The sequence below is a fragment of the Macaca mulatta genome, chromosome 12 (assembly GCF_049350105.2).
Source record: "Macaca mulatta isolate MMU2019108-1 chromosome 12, T2T-MMU8v2.0, whole genome shotgun sequence".
NCBI lineage: Eukaryota > Metazoa > Chordata > Mammalia > Primates > Cercopithecidae > Macaca > Macaca mulatta.
The window spans coordinates 108,537,644-108,562,490 of NC_133417.1; the positions used below are offsets into that span (position 1 = coordinate 108,537,644).

A 24,847-nucleotide genomic window follows, 5' to 3' on the forward strand; every position below is an offset into this window, starting at 1 on the left:
ATTAATTGTTGCTTAATTATACTGCAGCACTAGGTGTGTTCAGTTTTCATAATTTGTTGCATATATTGCAAGGTCATCAACTAATAGCTAATTGACTTTTAGAGTATGAAAGGACCTTGTAGAGATTATATGGGCATAGCCTGCTCACAATTTAACATTTTAAAGGGAGAAGCCTAGGGATTCTGGGGGTAGAAAAGTAACGTTTTTACCCTTTCACTTTGGATTTTTCTCATATAGGGCCTTCTGAAAATATGTGCTTAAGTTTATGCTGCTATTATATTCATAGGAATTTTTAAGCTTTCAAGGAAGTGTAGATTCAGAAGAAATTTGAAAACAATTTTTAAAAATATTCTTGATACAGAACCTTTGAGGGAGATGCAAATGTTCTGAATGCCAAATTTACTTAGATTTAAAAATACATATCTTCAGGCAAAGTTGCCATGACAACCTTTCTTAATGTGTGTATAAATTTTATCTCTGTCTCTTCAAGGTTTTTGTATTTTCCAATACAGGGTCTAATTACAAGAATTGAGCTCTGTGGTATATTTCTATCTGGATGGTGCCCTATAGAAATTATATAATATTAGAAAATGCAAATCAAGCAATAGGGAAGTTCTATAGCACAGTGATGTCACATAGGTAAATGTCATCTTGTTCTCTCTGTGATCAGAGATGTTTCTGGCTTCAAACCCAAGATGAAATTTGGGACTGAAGTAGAACTGTGAATCTGTTCTGCTTCTCTTTTTTCATATCTAGAAGATTTACAGGGTGATCTTAGGAAGTTTGGTACATTCTGGGCCAACTCTCTTGGTTAGCCCTAACACTGATCCAGCCTCCTTGGGTTCTTCTCAATCTAATCAGTAGCTGATATCATAGGATGTTTCAGAACCACAAGACCCTTCTCTGCGATGGCATGCATGTGCACAGAGATAACCCAGAAGCAGCTTCCGGCCTGAGCCCCAATCCAGCAGCAGTCCGGGGATACCTCTTCACTTCCTTTTACCGCATTTCCATGCCCAGCCTTCAAATAAAACACTTGAAAGATGTCCCACAGTCCATGTTATGATGTTTATAAAGGTTTTTGAGTTCATTTTTATTGTAAGAGGCACAATCACTACTGGCTATATAATTTGTGAGACCTAGTGGAGGAGGAAATCTCCTCTTCTTATGGCCCTGCCTTTTCAACCTTTGATGTATGCGATCCCAAGGAACTGAAATATCCTGCTCTGGGACACCTTACTGACTGGGGTGGTGTAGAGAGCCCTGCCAGCCACCTGTTGAACATGCTGTGGTGCTGCCAGCCCAAAGTAGATGTTTCCTTGCCTTTCCTGAAAATACTCCAAAACAGACTGCTTGTGGGACCCCTCCAACCTGTTCCCAGATTCCCACTGGAGGCTGAGGGCAACCACAGGGAAATGTGAGCCTCCTCTCCACTCTCCTGCCAATGTAATCCAATTACTGCTCAGGGCAGAAGGCAATAGTGGTTGTAGTAGTGAGCAGAGTTGGAGAGAGGAAGGCTGGGTGGGGGTCAGGGTACCAAGGGGCAGGCAGCTAGTCACTGAGAACCTGTGGGGGGAGGCATGGAGGTGGGCTCCAAGCATGCTCCATGGTCCCATTGGACTTCACTTACAAAACACAAATTCAAAAATGAAATTATTAAGACTTTAAAGCCAGCTGGGCGCTGTGGCTCAATCCCAGCACTTTGGGAGGCCAAGGTGAGCGGATCATGAGGTCAGGAGTTCGAGACCAGCCTGGCCAACATGGTGAAACCCCATCTCTACTAAAAATACAAAAATTAACCGGGCGTGGTGGTGCATGCCTGTAATCCCAGCTACTCGGGAGGCTGAGGCAGGAGAATCACTTGAACCTGGGAGGCAGAGCTTGCAGTGAGCTGAGATCAGCCACTGCACACGAGCCTGGGCAACAGAGTGAGACTCTGTCCAAAACAAAAAAGAATTTAAAGACAGTGCCCTCAAAGCATTAAACCCCAAGCACAGTGTCCCTCTGAGCAGTGGAATTCTGAGCAACTATATTGGTTGGAGTATAGCTGGCCCCCAGACATGTCTGACCTTAGAGGGCATGGTACTTGTGACTCGGTGGTTTTTGAGGGCTCTCCTTCTTGGTTGTATGCTAGTAGTTCTTGCAAATGTACATAAATGTCTCATTCACGATCTTTCTTTTAAGTGGTTTAAATCTCTAGAATGTCTTACAATTCTTTACAAAATAGGCAATGAATAGATGCCAATCTTTTTGTGAAAAAAGAAAAAAACAATTTCATATACACATTTATTAAAGTTGCAAAAGTATATATATATATTTTGAAACATGGTCTCTCACTCTGTCGCCTAGGCTGGAGTACAGTGGCATGATCATTGCTCACTGCAGCCTCAACCTCCAGGGCTCAAGTGATCCTCCCACCTCAGTCTCCTGAGTAGCTGGAACTATAGGCTCGAGTCAGCATGCCTGGCTAGTTTTTGTGTTTTTTGTAGAGATGGTGTTTCACCATGTTGTCCAGGCTGGTCTGGAACGCCTGGACTCAAGCTATCCCCCCGCCTTGGCCTCCCAAAGTGCTGGGATTACAGGTGTGAGCTACCATACCCTGCCAAAAGAATTCTAAAAATCTCTTTTCTTAAACCATTTCACTCATGAAACTCTTACTTTCCTGTATATTAAGCATAATTGCCAGAAAATTTTCTGCTGGAAGTTAAAATGATGTTTTCCCCTGAAATATCATTATAAAACCCTATGAAATATTTCAGTGATATGAATCATTCACTTAGTCATATGGGTAGACATTTAGATAATAGAAGTAGTTAACAGAAATCTGTGAGAAATATATATTGTTAATTCCTGTGGAGGAGGAAGGAAGAAATCCCACTGAAATATTTTAAGTGTAGTTAAATTCAGTGTTCCCTGCCATTTTAAAATATCAAGATTATTCTGTTTTACTCCTTTCTTTCCAAGAGGATACATGAAATAACTTTGATAAAATCACGAGTCAGTTTTTGTTTGCTGTTAACTTCTTCTGCATTCTATTTCATGAAAATAGCAATCGGTGGCCAAGAATACCCTTATTCTTATCAACTTTGTACTACATAAATGAGACATTATTACCAAGCATCATAGAATTCAGTTAGCAATTTTTTCAAAGTATAATCTCTTTGTTTGCAATATTATTGCAACAGACAAGAAACAAGTTGTTTTTAAAAAAATTAGCAAAGTTTGAAAATTATACATTTGATAGGTCAGTTAATATTTAGCATACAGGTTCTAATGGTATTAATACATAATCAGAAAAACTTACATTTCAAACTCTGTAATTCATATTATTAAATGAAGGTTAGTATACTTTTCAGTAATAAAAACTTAGTTAATACATTTTGAAGCTTGAAGTTTAAGAAAATCTTCAACATAATTTAAAACAAAAATATGAATAGGCTAGACACAGTGGCTCCTGCCTGTAGACCCAGCTACTTGGGAGGCTAGGGCAGGAGAATGAGGTGGGCGGATCACCCAGGAGCTTGAGGCTGCAGTGAGCTAAAATGGTACCACTACACTCCAGCCTGGGAGACAGAGCAAGACCCTGTCTCTAAAAAAAAAATAAATAAATAAATACAAATTTAAATATAAAGTATTTTTGAGAGATACATTTTCTACCTTATTCTTTTTTCTTTTTTTTTCTTTCTTTTTTTTCACTTTAACAAATCTACTTTAATTCCAAAGAAATTAATCTAGGACGGTCAGTAATACACAACACACTTTTATAGGTATCTATCTAACACAAACTTATTTGTATATGTGCAATGTATAATAACTATCTTAGATATGAGTCCTAACAGGATAAAACTATTTTCTTGCAACTACTACTTTATGCCTATGAAGGGTATGAACTTGCAATGTCCTCCTGTCTTAAACCCAAGTTAATGACAGTATCCTCTCAAAACTTTTCATAAATTAGTAATGGTCTAATTTCATTTAAAAAATGGTTCAGCAGGCTGGGCGCAATGGCTCACGCCTGTAATCCCAGCACTTTGGGAGGCCGAGGCAGGTGGATCACGAGGTCAGGAAAGCGAGACCATCCTGGCTAATACAGTGAAACCCCGTCTCTACTAAAAATACAAAAATAAAATTAGCTGCGTGTGGTGGTGGGCGCCTGTAGTCCCAGCTACTCGTGAGGCTGAGGTGGGAGAATGGCATGAATCCGGGGGGCAAAGGTTGCAGTTAGCTGAGGTTGCGCCACTGCACTCCAGCCTGGGCAACAGAGCAAGACTGTGTCTCCAAAAAAAAAAAAAAAAAAAAGGGTTTCAGCAAATATGAAAATAGAAAGTCCTGTTATTTGTCCATTCATAATATGAGAAAAAAAGAGATGACACATTCCCCTATAGAAAAAGTGGGTTTAGAGACCAGTTCTGGTAGTATTTCACATGGTGAAGTATCAAAAGGTCTAATAAGCAGCCCCCTTGCTCAGGGGAAAAAAATGATTTCAATGTGTTTCTCTTCCAAATTGCTTAGTAACTCCAAATGATTTTCAAATTAGGGGGTGGATTACTGGCACTGAGTTAATCAAATTTAGATCTATCTTGAATAGGGACATTCTAGAAAATCAAGAACATCTCTAACCCTGCACATCTGGTGGAGTCTGGAGTTAGGGACTACATGACCCAAGTCATCAGCTAAATGTGCCAAGAGATTGAACTGTAGACGACCATCTTCCAGTGAGATGTCTTGCCAATTACTAGGAAGAGATGAACCAAAAACTTCTTTAACGTAAGATTCTAAATGACTCTGGAGATCTTCAGGTGGTGTGTGTGTTCGGCTTTGTGAGAGTAGAGACACTGGGGACAGGTTCCTTTTTCACCTCTTCTACTGTCTCAGCAACCACTGGCTCTTTCTCTTTTCTGGATCGAGACCAAAATTCTCTACATGGTGCCCCTGAGACTGTCCACATGAAGACTTTTCTGATGATGCCGGACACAGATCGCGCTGCCATCTTCGATGAGATCCACAGGCCTCTCTCTTTTTTTTTTCCTTTTTTTGAGATGGGGTCTTGCTCTGCCGCCCAGAGGTGGGATCATGGCTCACTGCAGTGCCTCAACTCCTTGGGTTCAAGTGATCATCTTACTTCAGCCTCCCCAGTAACAGAGAGAACAGGCACATGCCACCAAGCCTGGCTATTTTTTTAATTTTTTTGTAGAGACTGGGGTCTTACTCTATTACCCAGGCTGGTCTCAAACTCCTGGACTCAAGTGATCCTCCCCACTCTGTCTCCTAAAGTGTTAGGGTTACAGGCCTGAGCTACAGCACCCAGCTAGCTGCCCCATTTTTTTTTTTTTTTTTTTTTTGAGATGGAGTCTTCCTCTGTCACCCAGATTGGAGTGTGGTGGCGCAATCTTTGCTCACTGCAACCTCTACTTCCCAGGTTCAAGCGATTCTCCTGCCTCAGCCTCCTGAGTAGCTGGGATTACAAGCGTGAGCCACCACGCCCAGCTAATTTTCTTTCTTTTTTTTTTTTTTGTATTTTCAATGGAGACAAGGTTTCACCATGTTGGTTAGGCTGGTCTCGAATCCTGACCTGAAGTGATCCACCCTCCTCCACCTCCCAAAGTGCTGGGATTACAAGCATGAGCCACAGCACCCAGCCCCTACCCCACTGCTATACACAGAACTACATTATGGTGCATAATTTCAAATTTATACTGTCCACTCTCTTATGGTTTAATGTTTAAAAAATTTTAATCTCGCTATCGTTTACAAAGAAGGGAGCTCTTTAGTTTGGCATTGCTGATAAGGAAACCACTATAGATTACAAAATATTAAAATATAATCCCTTCAGGTTGTGTTCCAGGTGTATAGTGCTTTCTCTCTCTCTCTCTCTCTCTCTCTCTCTCTGTCTCTCTCTCTCTCTCTCTCTCTCTCTCTCTCGACGGAGTCTTGCTCTGTCCCCCAGGCTGGAGAGCAGTGGCATGATCTCAGCTCCCTGCAAGCTCCGCCTCCCAGGTTACACCATTCTCCTGCCTCAGCCTCCCAAGTAGCTGAGACTACAGGTGCGTGCCACTGCGCCCAGTTAATTTTTTTGTATTTTTAGTAGAGACGGGGTTTCACCATGTTAGCTAAGATGGTCTCCATCTCCTGACCTCATGATCCGCCCACCTCGGCCTCCCGAAGTGCTGGGATTATAGGCGTGAGCCACCGTCACCGTGCCAGGCTTTTTTTGTTTTTTTTTTTTGTTTGTTTGTTTGTTTTTTGTTTCTTTTTTTTGTTTCTTTTTTTTTTTTTTTTTTTTTTTTTTTTTGAGACGGAGTCTCGCTCTGTCGCCCAGGCTGGAGTGCAGTGGCCAGATCTCAGCTCACTGCAAGCTCCGCCTCCCGGGTTCACGCCATTCTCCTGCCTCAGCCTCCCCAGTAGCTGGGACTACAGGCGCCCGCCACCTCGCCCGGCTAGTTTTTTGTATTTTTTAGTAGAGACGGGGTTTCACCGGGTTAGCCAGGATGGTCTCGATCTCCTGACCTTGTGATCCGCCCGTCTCGGCCTCCCAAAGTGCTGGGATTACAGGCTTGAGCCACCGCGCCCGGCCTGTTTTTTGTTTCTTGTGTGGTTTTTTTTTTGAGACAAGGTCTTGCTGTGTTGCCAGGCTGGAGTGCAGTGGTGCCATCAGGATCATGGCTCACTGCAGCCTCAACTTACCCAACATAAGTGATCCTCCCCCCTCAGCCTCCCGAGTTGGTGGGACTACAGATCCAAGCCACCAGTGCCTGGCTAATTTTTGTATTTTTTGTAGAGACAGGGTTTTGCCATGTTGCCCAGGCTGGTCTTAAACTCCTGAGATCAATGGATCTGTCCACCTCATGAGCCACTGTGCCTGGACTCTCTTCTTTATAAGAGTAATTTTCGGCCAGGTGTGGTGGCTCATGCCTATAATTACACCACTTTGGGAAGACAAGGTGGGCTGGTCACTTGAGGTCAGGAGTTCGAGACCATCCTGGGCAACATAGTGAGACTCCATCTCTACCAAAAGAAAAAATACAAAAATTAGCTAGGCATGATGGCATGCACCCTGTAATCCCTGTAATCAGGAGGCTGAGGACGGAGAATAGTTTGAGCCCAGGAAGTGGAGGTTGCAGTGAGCCATGATCAAGTCACTACACTCCAGCCTGGGTGACACAGCAAGACCCTGTCTCAAGGAAAAAAAAAATGAATTTTTTTGGAGCTTCCAGGTATCTGAACATGTGGAGGTTCCTGGAGGGTGGCAGCCAGGAAAGGCCTTCCCTTATACCTTGTGCTGTGCATCTTTTACATGTGAAGAGACCAGGGATGTGCACACAGAGGAAAGGCCATGTGAGGACACAGAAAGAAGATGGCCTGTAAGGCCAGAAGAGAGGCCTTAGGAGAAACCCAAACTGCCAGCACCCTGATCTTGAACTTCCAGCCTCCAGAACTAGGATGCAACAGCTCTACTGGAAGGTTTATGTGGTGAGGAACTAAAACCACGAATGAGAAGCTGAGATCTCCATCAAGAAGATGTGGAGAGTCATCTTGGAAGAGGATTCCCCAGCCCCGTCAAGCCTTCAGATGACAGCATCCCTGGCTGACATCTGAACTACACCCTCATGAGAGACTTGGAGCCACACCACCCAGAGGAGCTGCTCCCAGATTCCTGATTCTCAGAAACTGTGTGAGATAATAATTTTTATCTTTTTCCAAAAAGAGTAGTTTCTTCTTGAAAAATGTTTTCTATTTGGGTAGTGGATAATATGAGGGAATTATAGTTGATTTTGTTGGATATAAAAATGATATTGTGGCCAGGCACGGTGGCTCATGCCTGTGATCCCAACACTCTGGGAATCGGAGGCGGGCGGATCACCTGAGGTCAGGAGTTTGAGACCAGCCTGGCCAACATGGCAAAACCCCATCTCTACTAAAAATATAAAAATTAGCTGGGTGTGGTGGTGCATGCCTGTAATCCCAGCTACTCAGGAGGCTGAGGCACGAAAATCATTTGAACCCAGGAGGTGGAGGTTGTAGTGAGCCAAAATTGTACCACTGCACTCCAGCCTGGGCTACAGAGCAAGACTCCATCTCAAAAAAAAAAAAAAAAAAAAAAAAAAAAGATATTGTGATTATGTAGCAAAATGTCCTTGTTTTTTAGAGATATGTGCTAAAGTATGTAGTGGTTAAATGTCCTGATTACTGTTATTATCTTTAAAATTCTTTAGCATAAGAATAAGATGAAAAGGTAAGGTAAAAATAGAAGACATTGTCACATGTCACAAATTAATGACTATTTGTGTATTCATTATATCATTCTCCATACTTGTATGTTTGTACTTTCATAATAAAGAGAAAAGGCCGGGTGTGGTGGCTCACACCTGTAATCCTGGCCCTTTGGGAGGCCAAGGTAGGAGGCTCATTTGAGCTCAGGAGTTTGAGAATCCTGGGCAACATAACGAGAGTCTGTTTCTGCAAAAATACAGGTGCGCACCTGTAGTTCCAGGTACTTAAGAGGCTTAGATTGGAGGATCTCAAACTTGAGCCTGGGAGGTCAAGGCTGCACTGAGCCAAGATCAGTACTCCAGCCTCGGTGACAAAGTGAGACCTTGACTCAAAAAACAAAAATACTGTGGCCAGGCGTGGTGGCTTACGCCTGTAATCCCCAGTACTTTGGGAGGCTGAGGCAGGCAGATCACCTGAGTTCAGGAGTTCGAGACCAGCCTGGCCATCATGGTGAAACCCCATCTCTACTAAAAATACAAAAATTAGCCAGGTGTGGTGGTGCACACCAGTAATCCCAGGCTGAGGCACGAGAATCACTTGAATCTGGGAAGTGAAGGTTGCAGTAAGCTGAGATCGTGGCTCCAGCCTGAGCAACAGGGTGAGACTCTGTCTCAAAAAAAAAAAAAAAAAAAAAAAAAAAACGAAACCCTTCCTGCAAAAACAAATTGAATTCACACAGCTATAAAGCATGGAATCCTGTATTGCACAGCTGTATTGCAGAGTAAGGCTTTTTTTTTCCTTTTAAGTAATTTTTTTTTTTTTTAAAGAGACAGGATCTCACTGTTGCGCAAGTTGGAATGCAGTGCAGTGGCACGATCATAGCTCACTGCAGCCTCAAACTTCTGGATGCAAGTGATCCTGCCATCTCAGCCTCCCTAGTAGTGGGGACTAGAAGCATGTACCACCACACCTGGCTAATTTTTTATTTTGTGTAGAGACGGGGTCTCACTATGTTGCTGGGGCTTCTCAAACTCCTGAGCTCAAGGGATCTGCCTTGCATTGGCCTCCCAAAGTGCTGGGATTACAGGCATGAGCCACCGCACCCAGCCAATCACATCATTTTTGAATAAAAATCTCTGTAGGCATTTATCCTGAGTACTGTGTAATAGCTAACAGATAACTTAAATCAAGTTGATGATAAAATCACTAAAAAAAAAGTCATCTTGGGTTGCATTAATAAAAGTATCCTTTCTGGTTGGGCGCGGTGGCTCATGCCTGTAATTGCCGCACTTTGGGAGGCCGAGATGGGCAGATCATGAGGTCAGGAGATTGAGACCATCCTGGCTAATATGGGGAAACCCCGCCTCTATTAAAAATACAAAAAATTAGCTGGGCATGGTGGCGCGCCTGTAATCCCAGCTACTCGGGAGGCTGAGGCAGGAGAATCACTTGAACTCGGGAGGTGGAGGTTGTAGTGAGCCGAGATCGTGCCACTGCACTCCAGACTGGTGACAGAGCAAGACTCTGTCTCAGAAAAAAAACAAAAAAGAAAGAAAGAAAGAAAGAAATTAGCTGGCTGTGGTGGTGCGTGCCTGTAGTCTCAGCTACTTAGGAGGCTGAGGCAGGAGAATTGCTTGAACCTGGGAGGCAGAGGTTGCAGTGAGCCGAGATTGCGCCACTGCACTCCAGCCTGGCGACAGAGTGGGACTCCATCTCAAAAAAAAAATAAAGGAATCTTTTCTAATTTGGGGAGATAAAAGACTCGCTGGACTTGTAGAAACATAATTTACGTTCATTTTAGAGAAATTAAGATGAGTAAAACTAAAAAAACCCCTACAACTTGGCCGTTCAGATTATACACACACACACATGCACACATGCACACTATCCATTTACAAATTGCCTTCCAGAAAGGTTATATCAAATTAAATTCATGAATATGTATGGTTGGTATTGTCATAATGGTCATTCTTTGTAATCTTTGTCAATCTGATAGGTGAAAAATGTTATCTTTTTATTTTACTTGCTTTTTTTGATAATTGGGATATCAAACATTTTTTAGCTACATTTATTGACCATTTGTATTTCTTATTTTGTAAATTTGCCTTTTGTTTGTCTGTTATTTGAGACGGAGTCTTGCTCTGTCACCCAGCCTGGAGTGCAGCAGCGCGATCTTGGCTCACTGCAACCTCCCAGGTTCAAGTGATTCTCCTGCCTCAGCCTCCTGAGTACCTGGGATTACAGGCACATGCCACCATGGCCAGCTAATTTTTGTATTTTTAGTAGAGATGGGGTTTCACCATGTTCGTCAGGCTGTTCTCAAATCCTGACCTCGTGATCTGCCCACTTCAGCCTCCCAAAGTTCTGGGATTACTGGCGTGAGCCACCGTAAATTTGCCTGTTTATGTCATTTTCTCTGTTGGGTATTTGTCTTGTTGATTTCTAAGAGCTTCTTATGTATGCTTTATATAGTAAGAACATTAACCCTTTGTCATAAACATCAGACATTTTCCTGAGTCTGTTTAAAATTATTTGTGCTATTTTAAATTATATGAAAGTGTAACATTTTTATTTTCCTTTTTTAAAAAATATAATTTAGAAAGGTCCTCTCCATTCCAATTTCCTATATTTACCTTTATTTTCTTTTAGTTTTTTTGAGACAGAATCTTGCTCTGGTGCCCATACTGGAATGCAGTGGTGAAATCTCAGCTTACTGCAACCTCTACCTCCTGGGTTCAAGAAATTATCATGCCTCAGTCACCTGAGTAACTGGGCTTACAGGAAGGTACCACCATGCCTGGCTAGTTTTTGTATTTGTATTTGTATTCATTTTTTAAGATAGGGTTTCATTCTGTCACCCATCCTGGAGTATAGTGGCATGATCTTGGCTCACTGCAGCCTCCACCTCCCAGGTTCAAGTGATTCTCCCACCTCAGCCTCCTGAGTATCTGGGGCTACAGATGCACACCACCATGCCTGGCTAATTTTTGTTATTTTTTGGTAGAGACGGGGTTTTACCATGTTGGCCAGGCTGGTCTTGAACTCCTGACTTCAAGTAGTCGCCTGCCTCAGCCTCCCAAAGTGCTTAGATTACAAGTGTGAGCCACTGTGCTCAGCCTCTATTAGTGTTTTTAAAACTTTAAATCTTGAATTTATGTTGCATTTATTTATTATTATTTTGAGACTGAGTCTCGCTCTGTCGCCCAGGCTGGAGTGCAGTGGTGCAGATCATGGCTCACTGCAGCCTCAACCTCTGGGGCTCAAGAGATCCTCCCACCTCAGCCCCCCGAGTAGCTGAGACTACAGGCGTGTATCACCATGCCCGGCTAATTTGTTTTTCTTTTCTCTCTCTTTTCTTTTTTTTTTGTAGAGACAGGGGTCTTACTTTGTTGTCCAGGCTGGTTTTGGACTCTTGGGCTCTAATGATTCTCTTGCTTCAGCCTCCCAAAGTGTTGGGATTACAGGTGTGAGCCACTTCTCTCAGTCAGAATTTATTTATTATTATTTTTTGAGACAGGGTCTGGCTCTATTGCCTAGGCTGGAGTGCAGTGGCACAGTCTCGGCTCACTACAACCTCTGCCTCCCAGGCTTAAGCTATCTTCCCATCTCAGCCTCCTGAGTAGCTGTGACTACAGATGTGTGCCACCATGCCCAGCTAATTTTTCTGTTTTTTTTGTACAGATCGGATCTCACTCTGTTGCCCAGGCTGGTCTGAGACTCTTGAGCTCAAGTGATCCACCTGCCTTGGGCTCCCAAATTGCTGGGATTACAGGTGTGAGCCACTGTGCCTGGCCCAGTATTTATTTTTATATCATGAGCTAACATTTTTTTCCTGTTATCTAGTTGTTCTAGTACTCTTTATTTCCCTTTGATTTGAAATGTCACATTGATCACGTATTTAATTCTTATATTTACTAGGATTGAGTTTTTAGGGTTTTGTTTTTGTTTTTGTTTTTGTTTTTGAGACGGAGTCTCCCTCTGTCGCCCAGGCTGGAGTGCAGTGGCGCGATCTTGGCTTACTGCAAGCTCTGCCTCCCGGGTTCACATCGTTCTCTTGCCTCAGCCTCCTGAGTAGCTGGGACGACAGGCGCCTGCCACCACAGGGTTTCACCGTGTTAGTCAGGATGGTCTCGATTTCCTGGTCTCATGATCCACCCGCCTTGGCCTCCCAAAGTGCTGGGATTACAGGTGTGAGCCACCACGCCCTGCCAAGTTTTTAGTTTTTATTCTACTCCAGTGATATTTTCATTTATTCTACTTTATTTTTTATTTTTTGAGACAGAGTCTCGCTCTGTTACCCAGACTGGAGTGCAGTGTGCAATCTTGGCTTGCTGCAGCCTCCGCCTCCTGGGTTCAAGCGATTCTTCTGCCTCAGCCTCCCGAGTAGCTGGGATTACAAGTGCCCACCACCATGCCTGGCTAATTTTTGTATTTTTAGTAGAGACGGGGTTTTGCCATGTTGGCCAGTCTCATCTGGAACTCCTGACCTCAGGTGATCCGCCCGCCTCGGCCTCCCAGAGTGCTGGGATTACAGGTTACTTTATGTGTTTTTTTATTAATTAGAACCACATGTTTTCTTCCTTATTATCCTTTTTCAGAAATGTCCTGGCTACTCTTGTGTTTTTATTTTTATACATGAACTTTAGAATTATGTCATCAAGTTCCAAAAAATCTGTATTGGGATTGTTGTCTGGTATCATTTTTGCTTCGAATATGGAATACTGAGTTCCATCTAGGGTTCACATTTTAAAGATTTTGACAAGATGGTGAGGACCCCAGAAGGAGGCAGCTACTTGTAAGGATAAGAACGGAATTTACATAAAAATATCATGAAACAGCTCAAAAATAATATTTGTATCTAAAATGTATTTTGTTCCTTTCTCCTGATTTTGAGTTTAGGTCTTCACACTTACTAGGTATCCTTGGACAATCAATATTTCTTAGTTTCAGTTCCCAAATTGATAAAAGATTGGGGTAAGTCCTAGATAATCTCTAAGATGCCCTCCAACTTATACATTCCATAATTCTGTAAAATATTTGATGAAGAATACAAGAATTGGTTGTGTTTTTCCTTGAGAAGAAAAAAACCCCCTATGCTTAGTGAATGCCTTTAAGTATCAAAGAGTTGCTTTATTGAAAGGAATTAACTTTTTTTTTTTTTTTTTTTTGAGACAGAGTTCCGCTCTTGTTGCCCAGGCTGGAGTGCAATGGCGCAATCTCAGCTCACTGCAACTTCCACTTCCCAGGTGCAAGCGATTCTCCTGCCTTAGCCTCCCTAGCTGGGATTACAGGCATGTGCCACCATGCCCGGCTAATTTTGTATTTTTAGTAGAGACAGGGTTTTTCCATGTTGGTCAGACTGTTCTTGAACTTCCAAACTCAGGTGATCTTCCCGCCTCGGCCTCCCAAAGTGCTGAGATTACAGGCATGAGCCACTGTGCCTGGCCAGAATTAACCTTTTTTTTTTTTTAATTAAAAGAGGTTATGTAATGGATGCTCAATAGACATTATTAATGTTTATGTGCATTATTGAAGTACTGCATTTACGGAGTTAAAGTAGAAGTGTGATTTAGCATGGTATAATGGAAAAGAAAAACATTAAAAAATCAAAACCAGGTGTAATTGCTAACTCCCTGATTTCCAAGTATGTTTGGTTAGTTTGTTTCTCTAAACCTTGGTTTTTGAATCTGGAGATGAGGATCATAAAACCTACTTTGCATTTAGTTGTGAAGATTAATTTACGTGAAATGCAGAATAAATGCCTGGCACATTGTAGGCACTGAACACATGTTAATTACTCTAATTTTGCCCCCTCTCCCTCCACAGCTGTTAAAGACTTTTGATAGGGCAAAACATGCTATACTACTGAAGGCTTTTGTTTAATTAAATAACCTACCTAGAGTAGCATAATATCAACACAGAGCCTAATACAGTGTCCTGTATGCCAGTGTTATTGATAACAATGATCAAAACATACAGAAAATAAATGTAAATTGGAGGTTTTCCAGGCATGTGAAAGATTATGTAATTTATATGTAAATTGCACCACCAACTACCCAAGTGCCCAAGCCAGCAATCTTACCACCAACATTGACTCCTCTCTTTCATTAACTTCTATATTCAATCATTCACCAACCCCTATTGATTTTACCTACTAAATATTTATTACTCCATCCATTTCTTTGCATCTCCTCTCCCTGGAGATCACCATCATTTCTTAGCTGGATTGATTTAATAATCCTCAAACTAGTGTCTGCCTTTAGTATTGTTTCCCTGGTCTTTTCTCCATAGTGCATCCATCCTGAATTTATCTGATGAATACGTGAATATTTTGAATTTTCCAAGATATGAGGGAGGTCAGTCAGTATATAACGATTATATATTGTAATTTGATTTTTGTTTGACCCATTTTTAGACTGAAATGAGCAGCCGAATGTGGTGGCTCATACCTGTAATCTCAGCACTTTGGGAGGCCGAGGTGGGTGGATCACATTAGGTCAGGAGTTCAAGATCAGCCTGGTCAACATGGTGGAATCCTATCTCTACTAAAAATACAAAAATTAGCCTGGCCTGGTGGCAGGTGCCTGTAGTCCTAGTTACTAGGGAGGCTGAGGCAAGAGAATTGCTTGAACCTGGGAGGCAGAGATTACAGTGAGCCAAGATTGCACCACTGCACTCCAGCCTTGGCGACAGAGTGAGACGTTCATCTCAACAACAACAACAAAAGAGATGGCTATTAAATCATATACAAAAGTAATTGTTTTTATTCATTAAATTTTTTTTTTTTTTCCAGAGACAAAGGTCTATGTTGCCCCAGTCTGGTCTCAAACTCCAGGGCTGAAGTGATCCTCCTGAGTCTCCTGAGTAGGTAGGACTCTAGGCATGAGCCACCCTATCCTGCTAGAAGTTATGGTTTTTAAAGGTAAGATGTGCTTATATTACATGGGACTTAGAAGGGGCTAATAATTTTTAAAACACTGGAATAAATTTAAGAAAGATTGTTTTAAGATGGGTTATAACTTCACAACCTCATACATGGGTATATTAGATTTGTATAATTTTGAAAATCTTGTACTAAAGCTCTTAAATATGGCTCCTTAGAGCAACGAGTTTGCTTATTTATGTTTATAAGAAGTTCATGTGAAGTGTGTACTATTATTATAATTGTAACTCTCTAAGGGCTTGAAAATGCACTTTTATCATACCAGTTCATCTGAAAAATTGTAAAAATGAACAGATTTCAATTACCTTCATCAGCTTAAACAATTATGGAGAAGTAGTGGAAGATTTTCATGAGGTACACAATCTCATCCTTAAACCTAGTAACTATATACTCTTTTACAGATTTTGTAGTTACCCTTTCGTGCTTAATCAATCTTGGTGGCAGCAAAGTGTTTATGTCCTTGCATCTTAGATTCTGCTGTGTACAAAGTGTCTCTCTAGATGGAGTTTCCCAGCTGCCAGAAATTGTAATCATAGACTTTTTGAGCCAGAAGGGCCGTTTCATAGGCATCACCTGGGAACTTGTTAAACATACATTAATTGGGCCGGACCAACTGAATAAAGAACTCTGGAGGTGGGGTCCAGCAAACTAGTTTAGTAAGCCCTCCAGGTGATTCCAATCCACATTCAAGTTTCAGAATTCCTGACCTGAGTTTCACCCTTTGATTTCTCTTCTTTCTTTTTCCAGACAGAGTCTCCCTCTGTCGCCCAGGTTGGAGTGCAGTGGCGCAATCTTGGCTCACTGCAACCTATGCCACCCTGGTTCAAGTGATTCTTCAGTCTCAGCCTTCTGAGTAGCTGGGATTATAGGCAACCGCTGTCACACCCAGCTAATTTTTATATTTTTAGTAGAGATGGGGTTTCACCATGTTGTCTAGGCTCATCTCGAACTCCTGACCTCAACTGATCCACCTGCGTTGGCCTCCCAACGTGCTGGGATTACAGGTGAGAGCCATCATGCCTGGCCTCGCCCTTTGATTTCTTCATAAGGAAACTAGGTCCAAAGAGATTGTCACTAATTAGAAAAAATACTAGAATATTTTCTAGGTAATTTCTAGAATGATGAAACATCCCAGAGGAAAATTTGTTTTTTGGGCTAATTGCTAAGTAGTAGTTGAAAAAATGCTAGGTGGGAATAAGTAATGATGGGGGAAGTCTGTCTACCATTTCACTCACTTGATGGGCTTCTTCAAGTTCAACATTATTTTTTGATCTATTTAAGTTTAGTCTGAAAGAAAAGTTTGTTTCATCTAACATTTGTTTTATTCACTTGGTTATTCATATGTCTTATTCCTTGAAGCAAGCTGGTGTGTCATTTAAGTAACTACTCCTTTCAGTCACTCATGCTCTCAAACTAATGAATCTTAGTGTGTGTGACCCTGCAGCTTTTTTAAAACAAGTTCCTCACACTGAAGTTTGAGAACCACTACTACAGAAGATGGTTAAAGTGCCTAAGAATAAAACTAGTTGGACTAGACCAACATTTTCAACATCCTTTAATTTAGGTTCCACAGTGAAAACTCATACATTCTGCTAATGTATACATCATGAAGCCAATATAACATTAGAGTTTGCTCCAGAAATTTGTAAAGATATGGTATTAAAGTGATTTTTTTTTTTTTGAGACGGAGTCTTGCTCTGTCACCCAGGCTGGAGTGCAGTGGAGGATCTCGGCTCACTGCAAGCTCCGCCTCCCAGGTTCACGCCATTCTTCTGCCTCAGCCTCCCAAGTAGCTGGGACTACAGGCGCCCGCCACCAGGCCCGGCTAATTTTTTCTTTTTGTATTTTTAGTAGAGACGGGGTTTCACCGTGTTAGCCAGGATGGTCTTGATCTCCTGACCTCATGATCCGCCCGCCTCGACCTCCCAAAGTGCTGGGATTACAGGCGTGAGCCACCGCGCCCGGGCTAAAGTGACTTTTTTTGGAAAGTATGTTTCCTCATCATCTGAGTGAAAAAAAATTCACTGTAGGAGGGCCAAGAGATCACCAGATTAAGAACAGTGTTGAAACAATGGATCTTGTTCTAACTACACAAGTCTAAGATGGTACAGACTGGAGTCAACTTTGATTTTCCACAGCACAAATAAAGGTCATGGCTTCATATCTCAGCAATTGTCCGGAGTTTTAGTTTTTCCAGATTACACTGTGTGGGGTAGTCGGATTTAGGAAAACAAGACACAGTATCTGGAGAATAAAAACAATTATAACTCTGCAAGAACAAAATTCAAGAATCTGCCTTGAATTTTTGTAGCACTTGATGTTTCTTCAAGGTGTTTTCACGTAAACGTTGATTTTATCTATGTAACAGCCCTGTGAAGAAGGCAATTACTACTAGCAAAATCGTTTTCAAAATTTTAAATACCGAATCCATGAATAGGAAAAAGGACAGCGAAGTTGATAGCATTAGAGAAATGACAGAAAAGATCGTGAGGAAGCGATTCATAGAAATGGCAAACATAAAAAGCTGAGGCCCAGGGGTCCGCAAACCACAAGAGAAAGGGGCTAACCTGGCAGGGGAGAACGGCGTTAGTGGGGGAAGTGCAAAGAGGCAGGAGCGCAGGAAAGCTGGGGTTAGGAAACTGCAATTCACTGCAATAAAGAGGATGAGGTCAAATTTAAGAAAAATGAAGTCAGGTGGCATTGAAAACTGCGTGGAAGTTTGTGAGTTTTATTCCTGCCCTGATGAAGTGTGATCTTTCACAGAGGAGGATCCCAAGAGTGGAGGCTGTGCCCTCCTTCGGCCTCCCGTCAGCGGCAGAGGCAGAAAAGACTCGAGAAGTTCCCCAGGCCGATAACCTCCATGGGGACAGAGCCGAGATGAGTCCCGGAGGAAGCCAGCGGGAAGCCAGCAGAGCAGGGTGGTGCGTTCCCGCCGGACTAACAAAGGACGCCGGGAGGTGGGGGCTTCTCGAGTTGCTCCAGCGGTGGGCGGGCGGCGGAAGGGTTAACAGCACCACCACCTCCCGTGCGCATCCCGCTCCTACCCCCGCCGTCGCTAGGAGACGCCGGAAGTGGGGGAGGGGCCGGCGGCGCGGGCGAGGGTGGGAATCTTTTTCGGGCTCCCGGGGGCGGAGGGAGGGGAGCGCGCGTGCGCGCGCCCGGCCGGCCGTCGCCGCGGTGACCGTCCTCGCAGTCCGTCGGCTCGCGCCCCGCCCCCGTCGCCCCCTCCCCTGTCGCGCGCTGGGGCTGTTTCTCGCTCCTCCCGAGTTACCGCCGCCGTCGCCACCGCTCCTCCTCTCCCGGTCCTGGGTTTCTCTGGCGCTGCGGCCGCCGTTCCCTCTGCGAGCTGTGTGAGGAGGAGGAGGAGGAGGAGGATGTGAAGATGGCGGAGTTGCAGATGCTGCTGGAAGAGGAAATCCCGGGGGGCCGCCGGGCCCTCTTCGACAGCTACACGAATCTGGAACGGGTGGCCGATTACTGCGAGAACAACTACATCCAGGTGCGAGAGCATCCCCCGCTGGGGCGCGTCGGGCCTCAGGGGGCGGTGAGGAACGCGTAGGGGACCCCCCCATGGGGGGCCGCGCGCCTCGGGGTGTGGGGCCGAGGCCGCCGCGGGGACACGGCCCGGCGGAGTCCCCGATGGGGGTGGGGAGCTGGGTGAGGGCTGGGGCTGGTGAATGGGTGGGAATCCTCCGGCTGGAGAAACTGCATTTTTAAAACCTTTTTAAAAGCCGTGAAGCAGTCCTCGGCGCGGTGCGTGTGTCGCGTCCCGCCTCCTCGCCGCTGCTGCCCTCGGCCGCCCCCGCACTCCGCGCCGGTCAGCGTTCCGGATGGCAGAGGGGGCGGAGAGTGGCATTTTCTGTTTGACGGAATCCTGCTCCCTCTTAGGGTAGGGGTGTCGCTTGTATTGACGGGTTACTTCCATCCCCCACATTCTGGACGATTTTTAAGGGGCTATCTTGCTGCAGAGTGAAGTGCTTCAGGCTTCAGTTTTCTGTTCCTGTGAATGCTTCAGAAACCCTTTCTTAATATTTTATGTTCTAAAGGGGATACGGTAGAAGAGCAGCAGTCTCTTGTTGGAAGTTAATGCCATTTTTCTCCCTGTGGAGAAGGATGGTGAGCTGACTCCCCCCTCCCTCCTAGTCCCGTTAGAATAGGCAATTTTCCTGGGGGTGGGAAGAGGACGGACTATGACTGTTTCTTAGAATCGGGAAGATGAACCTCCTGTTTTTAAAATTTTTTTTTAATTATTATTTTTTACCGTGATGGATCGTTTGGCACAGGGGCTTATAGTGGTAGCGGCGTGTGTGTGGAGGCGGGGGATACTGGATGATACGAGATCCAGCTGCTCCTGGATGAAGCAAAATATTCTGTGGATTAAAGAAAAATCCTTCTTTAAACATTACTTGAAAGGATAGCAGGTTAAAATGCAGTTTGCAAAATCCAGCATCTTTTGCTTTTTTGTTAACGGTTATTTTGAATTATGGATTCTGCCTCCATTTTTTTTTCTTTCCTATTTAAATTCTCTTGGGATAAAGGTGGAAATGGAAGCAGTATGTTGAACTGTTTCTTCACAGTCCTTTTTTTTCCCCCCCCCCTGCTCCCACCTCCATCTCTCCAGGGATCTTTCTTTTTTCTTTTATTTTTGAGACACAATCTCGATCTGTAGCTCAGGTTGGAGTGCGGTGGCCCAATCTCGACTCACTGAAACCTCGGCCTCCTAGGTTTGCGCAAATTCTCGTGCTTCAGCTTCCCGAGTAGCTGGGACTACAGACGCCCGCCACCAGAGCCGGCTAATTTTTGTATTTTTAGTAAAGATGGGGTTTCACCATGTTGGCCAGACTGGTCTCGAACTCCTGACCTCAAGTGATCCACCCACCTCGGCCTTCCAAAGTGCTGGGATTATAGGCGTGAGGCACCTTTCTTAACGTTAGCTGTATAGGAAAGCATTTTCATGTTTTAGTGTAAATTTTAAGAAACTGGTGTTACAATTTTATAGGTTCATAAGTTTTGTAATGGCCACATTGTTGATCACGGAAGTGAGATTTTGTTTGATTAGACATACTATTATCTTGTAGACAACATTTGTATTTGAAAATGAACCACAGTATAAACCTGTTCCCTCAAGAGGCAGTTGAGTATGGCTACTAGGAAAGGAATGTAGGCAAGGTTAATACAAAAACATACAAATGTCCACTTGTAAGGTACTTTGCTGATATGAGTGGGGTAGAAAAGATTCAGAGGTTCAGGCCTGGGCGACAAGAGTAAAACTACATCTCAAAAAAAAAAAAAAAAAAAAAAGGTTCGGTTGCTCAATGTTTCTCTAAAATTGAAAGTCTTTTATGGCCTAGAACTGTGTGAGGGGTGGATGGTACATACCTAGTGTCTACAGAGTTTGATAGTCTAGTTAGTAGGAGAGGCTGATCTTGGAGGAAATTAATACCATGTAGTTAATTTACGCTCTGTAGTGCACTGCTGGTGCCAAGGAGGACTGGAGGAAGCAATGCTGTTCTGAGGGAATTCACAAACTCTAGTAGAGGCAAAACCTAAAGGACTGAAGTGGTAATTCCATTGCCTTGTGCAGCATATTATGGGGAAAGAGTTGCAGGTCAGAAGAGAAATTGAGGGTGGAAAAGTGGATTGCAATTATTACCAGTAAGAAATAAAAAATAAGCAGATTTCTCTCTCTTTTGCAAGATGGTTTTTTGTTGTAATTTGAAGGGACAAGTTCGTCTTAAGTTATAATTGCTATATAAAGGTAAAAGGATAAGGATTATTAAAGCTGAAAGGTTAAAGGGAGCAGCAGTTGTCTTTTTAAATATTATATACATTTCCTGCAGTTGAAAAGAGAAAAATGTCACTACTCTCAGTATCTGTTTTAGCAATGGGACTCAAAATTTAGTGTGGTGACATTTTATAATTTAAAACATAAATATTAATATTAATTTAATAGAAATGAACTTAGATTTTAAAATAGTTTATTTTTTCAATTTAGCATCTGAAGTAGATTTTACACTTTTTCTTTTTAGATTATCGTTTATTTTAAGGATGCCTTGGGTATATAATTGGTACACTCTGTCAGGATAATAGCTCTTAGATGATTTGTTGGGAAAGTTGATAAATAGAACGTGGTGATAGTGGATTTGTGCTGATCCAGCTGTACATTTGGCTGACGCGCCTTGTGACTAAAGAACTGACTAGCAGGGGTTTTGATGCTGCCTGTGACCCTGCAATAGATGAAAGTTAATTCACAGGATCAGTGATCAAATGGTCAATTTAGCCTCTTTTTTTTTTTTTTTGAGACAGAGTCTCGCTCTGTCACCCAGGCTGTAGTGTAGTGGTGTGATCTCGATGTCAGCTCACTGCAACCTCCGCCTCCTGGGTTCAAGCGATTCTTCTGCCTCAGCTTCCCGAGTAGCTGGAGCTACAGGCATGCACCACCATGCTTGGCTAATTTTTGTATTTTTAGTAGAGACGGGATTTCCCCATGTTAGCCAGGCTGGTCTGGAACTCCTGACCTCAGATGATCAACCTGCCGCGGCCTCCCAAAGTGTTAGGATTACAGGCGTGAGCCACCGTGCCTGGCTAATTTAGCCTTATTATAGCATCATGTCTTAGCCACTAGCTCGAGTTAACTAACCCAACACTCATTTTATTGTGTGGAAATGTAATTTTTGCCTATAAAGTAGAAAAAAAATCTGTTTTTCATATGTAGTAAGTGTTTTTGTTCAGTGTTTTGGTTTTTTTTTTTTTTTTTTTTTTTTTTTTTTTTTTTGAGACAGAGTCTCACTCTGTCGCCCAGGCTGGAGTGCAGTGGTGTGATCTCGGCTCACTGCAACCTCCGCCTCTTGGGTTCAAGTGATTCTTCTGTCTCAGCCTCCTGAGTAGCTGGGAATATAGGCGCGTGCCACCACACCCAGCTAATTTTTGTATTTTTGGTAGAGACGGGGTTTTACCGTGTTGGCCAGGCTGGTCTTGAATTCCTGACCTCAGGTGATCTGCCTGCCTCAGCCTCCCAAAATGCTGGGATTACAGGGATGAGCCATCATGCCTGGGCTCAGTGTTCTTAAGTCACTGGTTTTATGCCTAGGAACATCAAAACATTTAAGGTAAATAACATTCTAAATGTGGATTATATGAAAATTGAGCCAAGGAAGGGAAATAATTGTGCTGTCCTGAAAATAATTGTACTCTGTTTAAATTGTTTGTGTCTTAGGAAAGTACCCTTCCGAAATACCGTCAGCATTAGGAGTGATCAGATAGTTCCTGTATTGAAACACACATACACACAGACACACACATACACACACACACACACACACACACACACACACAAAATCTACAAATAGAGCAGGGTTGTAAGTAGCTGTTTTCTAGGTTACTAATGCAGTTAACATTAGAAATTAAGGCCAGGAGCAGTGGCTCATGCCTGTAATCCCAGCACGTTAGGAGGCCAAGGCCAGTGGATGGCTTAAGCCCAGGAGTTCAAGACCAGCCTGGGAAACATGGCGAAACCCCTTCTCTACAAAAAAACAAAACAAAACAAAAAACAAAAACCAAAAACTAGCCGGGCCTGGTAGCATGCTTGTAGTCCCACATACTCAGGAGGCTGAGATGGGAGGATCACCTGAGCCTGGAAGGTGGAGGCTGCAGTGAGCCATGATCCCACCATTGCACTCCAGCTTGGATGACAGAGTGAGACTCTGTCTCCAAAAAGATGTTTAAAAATCTGTTTTTTTCCTTTTTTTTTTTGCGACGGAGTTTTGCTCTTGTTGCCCAGGCTAGAGTGCAATGGCACGACTTTGGCTCACTGCTACCTCTGCCTCCAGGGATCAAGCGATCCTTGTGCCTCAGCCTCCTGAATAGCTGGGATTATAGGTGCATGCCACCACACCTGTATACTTTTTGTATTTTTAGTAGAGATGGGGTTTCACCATGTTGGCCAGGCTGGTCATGAACTCCTGATCTCAAGTGATCCACCCATCTCAGCCTCCCAAAATGCTGGGATTGTAAGTGTTAGTTGCCATGCCTGGCCTAAATTTTTTTTTTTTTTTTTTTGAGATGGAGTTTTGCTCTTGTTGCCCAGGCTGGAGTGCAGTGGCACGATCTCAGCTCACTGCAGCCCCTGCCCCCAGGGTTCAAGTGATTCTCCTGCCTCAGCCTCCCGAGTAGCTGGGATTACAGGCGCGTGCCAACACACCCAGCTCATTTTTGTATTTTTAGTAGAAATGGAGTGTTGGCCAGGCTGGTCTCAAACTCCTGACTTCAGATGACCTACCCGCCTCGGCCTCCCAAAGTGCTAGGATTAGAGGTGTGAGCCACTGCGCCTGGCCCCCTAAAAGTCATTTTTAATAAAAATTTAGACAGTTTCATTATTCTAACCTCTAGAAAATGGGATAGTCAAAATATTTTTTCTACAATATAAGTATAACTACAATTTGCTGATATTTATGAGATCGATTTTATTTTTTGCCTATACAAAGGATTTAGTAGTTTGTAGAGACTTTTTTTTGAGATACGTGTAAGACCCGTGTTTCTTTTCTTCATTTATTAATATACATATCTAGGCTGGGCACGGTGGCCCACACGTGTAATCTCAGCACTTCGGGAGGCCGAGGCAGACAGATCACGAGATCAGGGGATCGAGACCATCCTGGCCAACATGGTGAAACTGCATCTCTAATAAAAATACAAAAATTAGCTGGGTATGGTGGCGTGTGCCTGTAGTCCCAGCTACTTGGGAGGCTGAGGTGGGAGAGTCGCTTGAACCTGGGAGGCAGAGGTTGCAGTGAGCCAAGATCATGCCATTGCACTCCAGCCTGGTGACAGAGCAAGACTCTGTCTCAAAAGAAGAAAAAAAAAATTACAGGTATAATGCCTAATATGTTTGAAGGTGTCCAGGAATTAAAAATGTTTTGGTTAACTTGGAATCTGCGTTTTTGCAAATAGAAGAATTTTATTATAATATAGTTGTTTTGGTAGATGAAATAACTCATTATTTGTTACTTTCCTGAAATCTGAAAAGCTAACTTGTTGATACGTACATTTTTGTTAGATAAAAGTTACTGATTTTTGTGAGTGACAGTTCACATAGATACACAGTAAAATCTTATTGTTTGGATTAAGAGTAGAATCATCCCATAATATGGATTTACTCAAAAGAGAAGAAATTAAGAATTTACCTTAAATTTTTACCTGAAATGTATTTGAACAATAGGAGACGTAGTAGTAGCTTTCCTTTTCTTCTCTTAATCAGTGTGGATACTCCCAGAGTTCACTAAAAACTTCATGAGAGGTTTACAAGGGGATATTATCAGTCAGTTTCATAAAAAGTAATTACTAAAATGCTATAAATATTTAAAATTTTTATTTAATAAAAATAATTAGAATACATGCTCATTGTTGAAAAATTATTAGAGAATACAAGTAGATATTATGAAAGAAACGGAAAATTGCCCAATCATCTTGAATATATATCTGGTACTCATACTTTTAAATCTTTTTTGTATGCACAACTATATATCAATATTTTTGTAGAAATGGGTTTATGTTCTATATTCTGTACCTTTAAAAGAAACTTTTAAGGTTGGTGGGCTTGACTTTCTTTTTAAATGGATGTCATATAGTATATTGGGAGGAGATTGGTTATATTTATAAGTCGAGTTCTGTATGTTCTTGCAAATGGGAGAATCT

The 24,847-nt window shown here is 42.9% G+C and overlaps 1 protein-coding gene and 1 pseudogene across 11 annotated transcripts in view; one reads left to right on the forward strand and one right to left on the reverse strand.

The window, feature by feature from the left end:
- Nucleotides 1-4,508: 4,508 nt before the first annotated feature.
- On the reverse strand, nt 4,509-5,016 carry LOC100425422 (large ribosomal subunit protein mL50 pseudogene; annotated as a pseudogene).
- A 13,306-nt stretch (nt 5,017-18,322) lies between these two features.
- The window catches only part of ABI2 (abl interactor 2), a 108,413-nt gene continuing 101,888 nt past the window's right edge, over nt 18,323-24,847 (forward strand). For 10 of the 11 annotated variants that reach the window (XM_001103104.5, XM_001103265.5, XM_001103497.5 and 7 more), the window contains exon 1: nt 18,323-18,653. In XM_001103104.5, coding sequence (XP_001103104.2) covers nt 18,537-18,653 — 117 coding nt within the window. In that variant the 5' untranslated portion in view covers nt 18,323-18,536. The remainder of the gene's footprint in view (nt 18,654-24,847) is intronic. The other variant, XM_077957409.1, reaches the window with a different exon arrangement.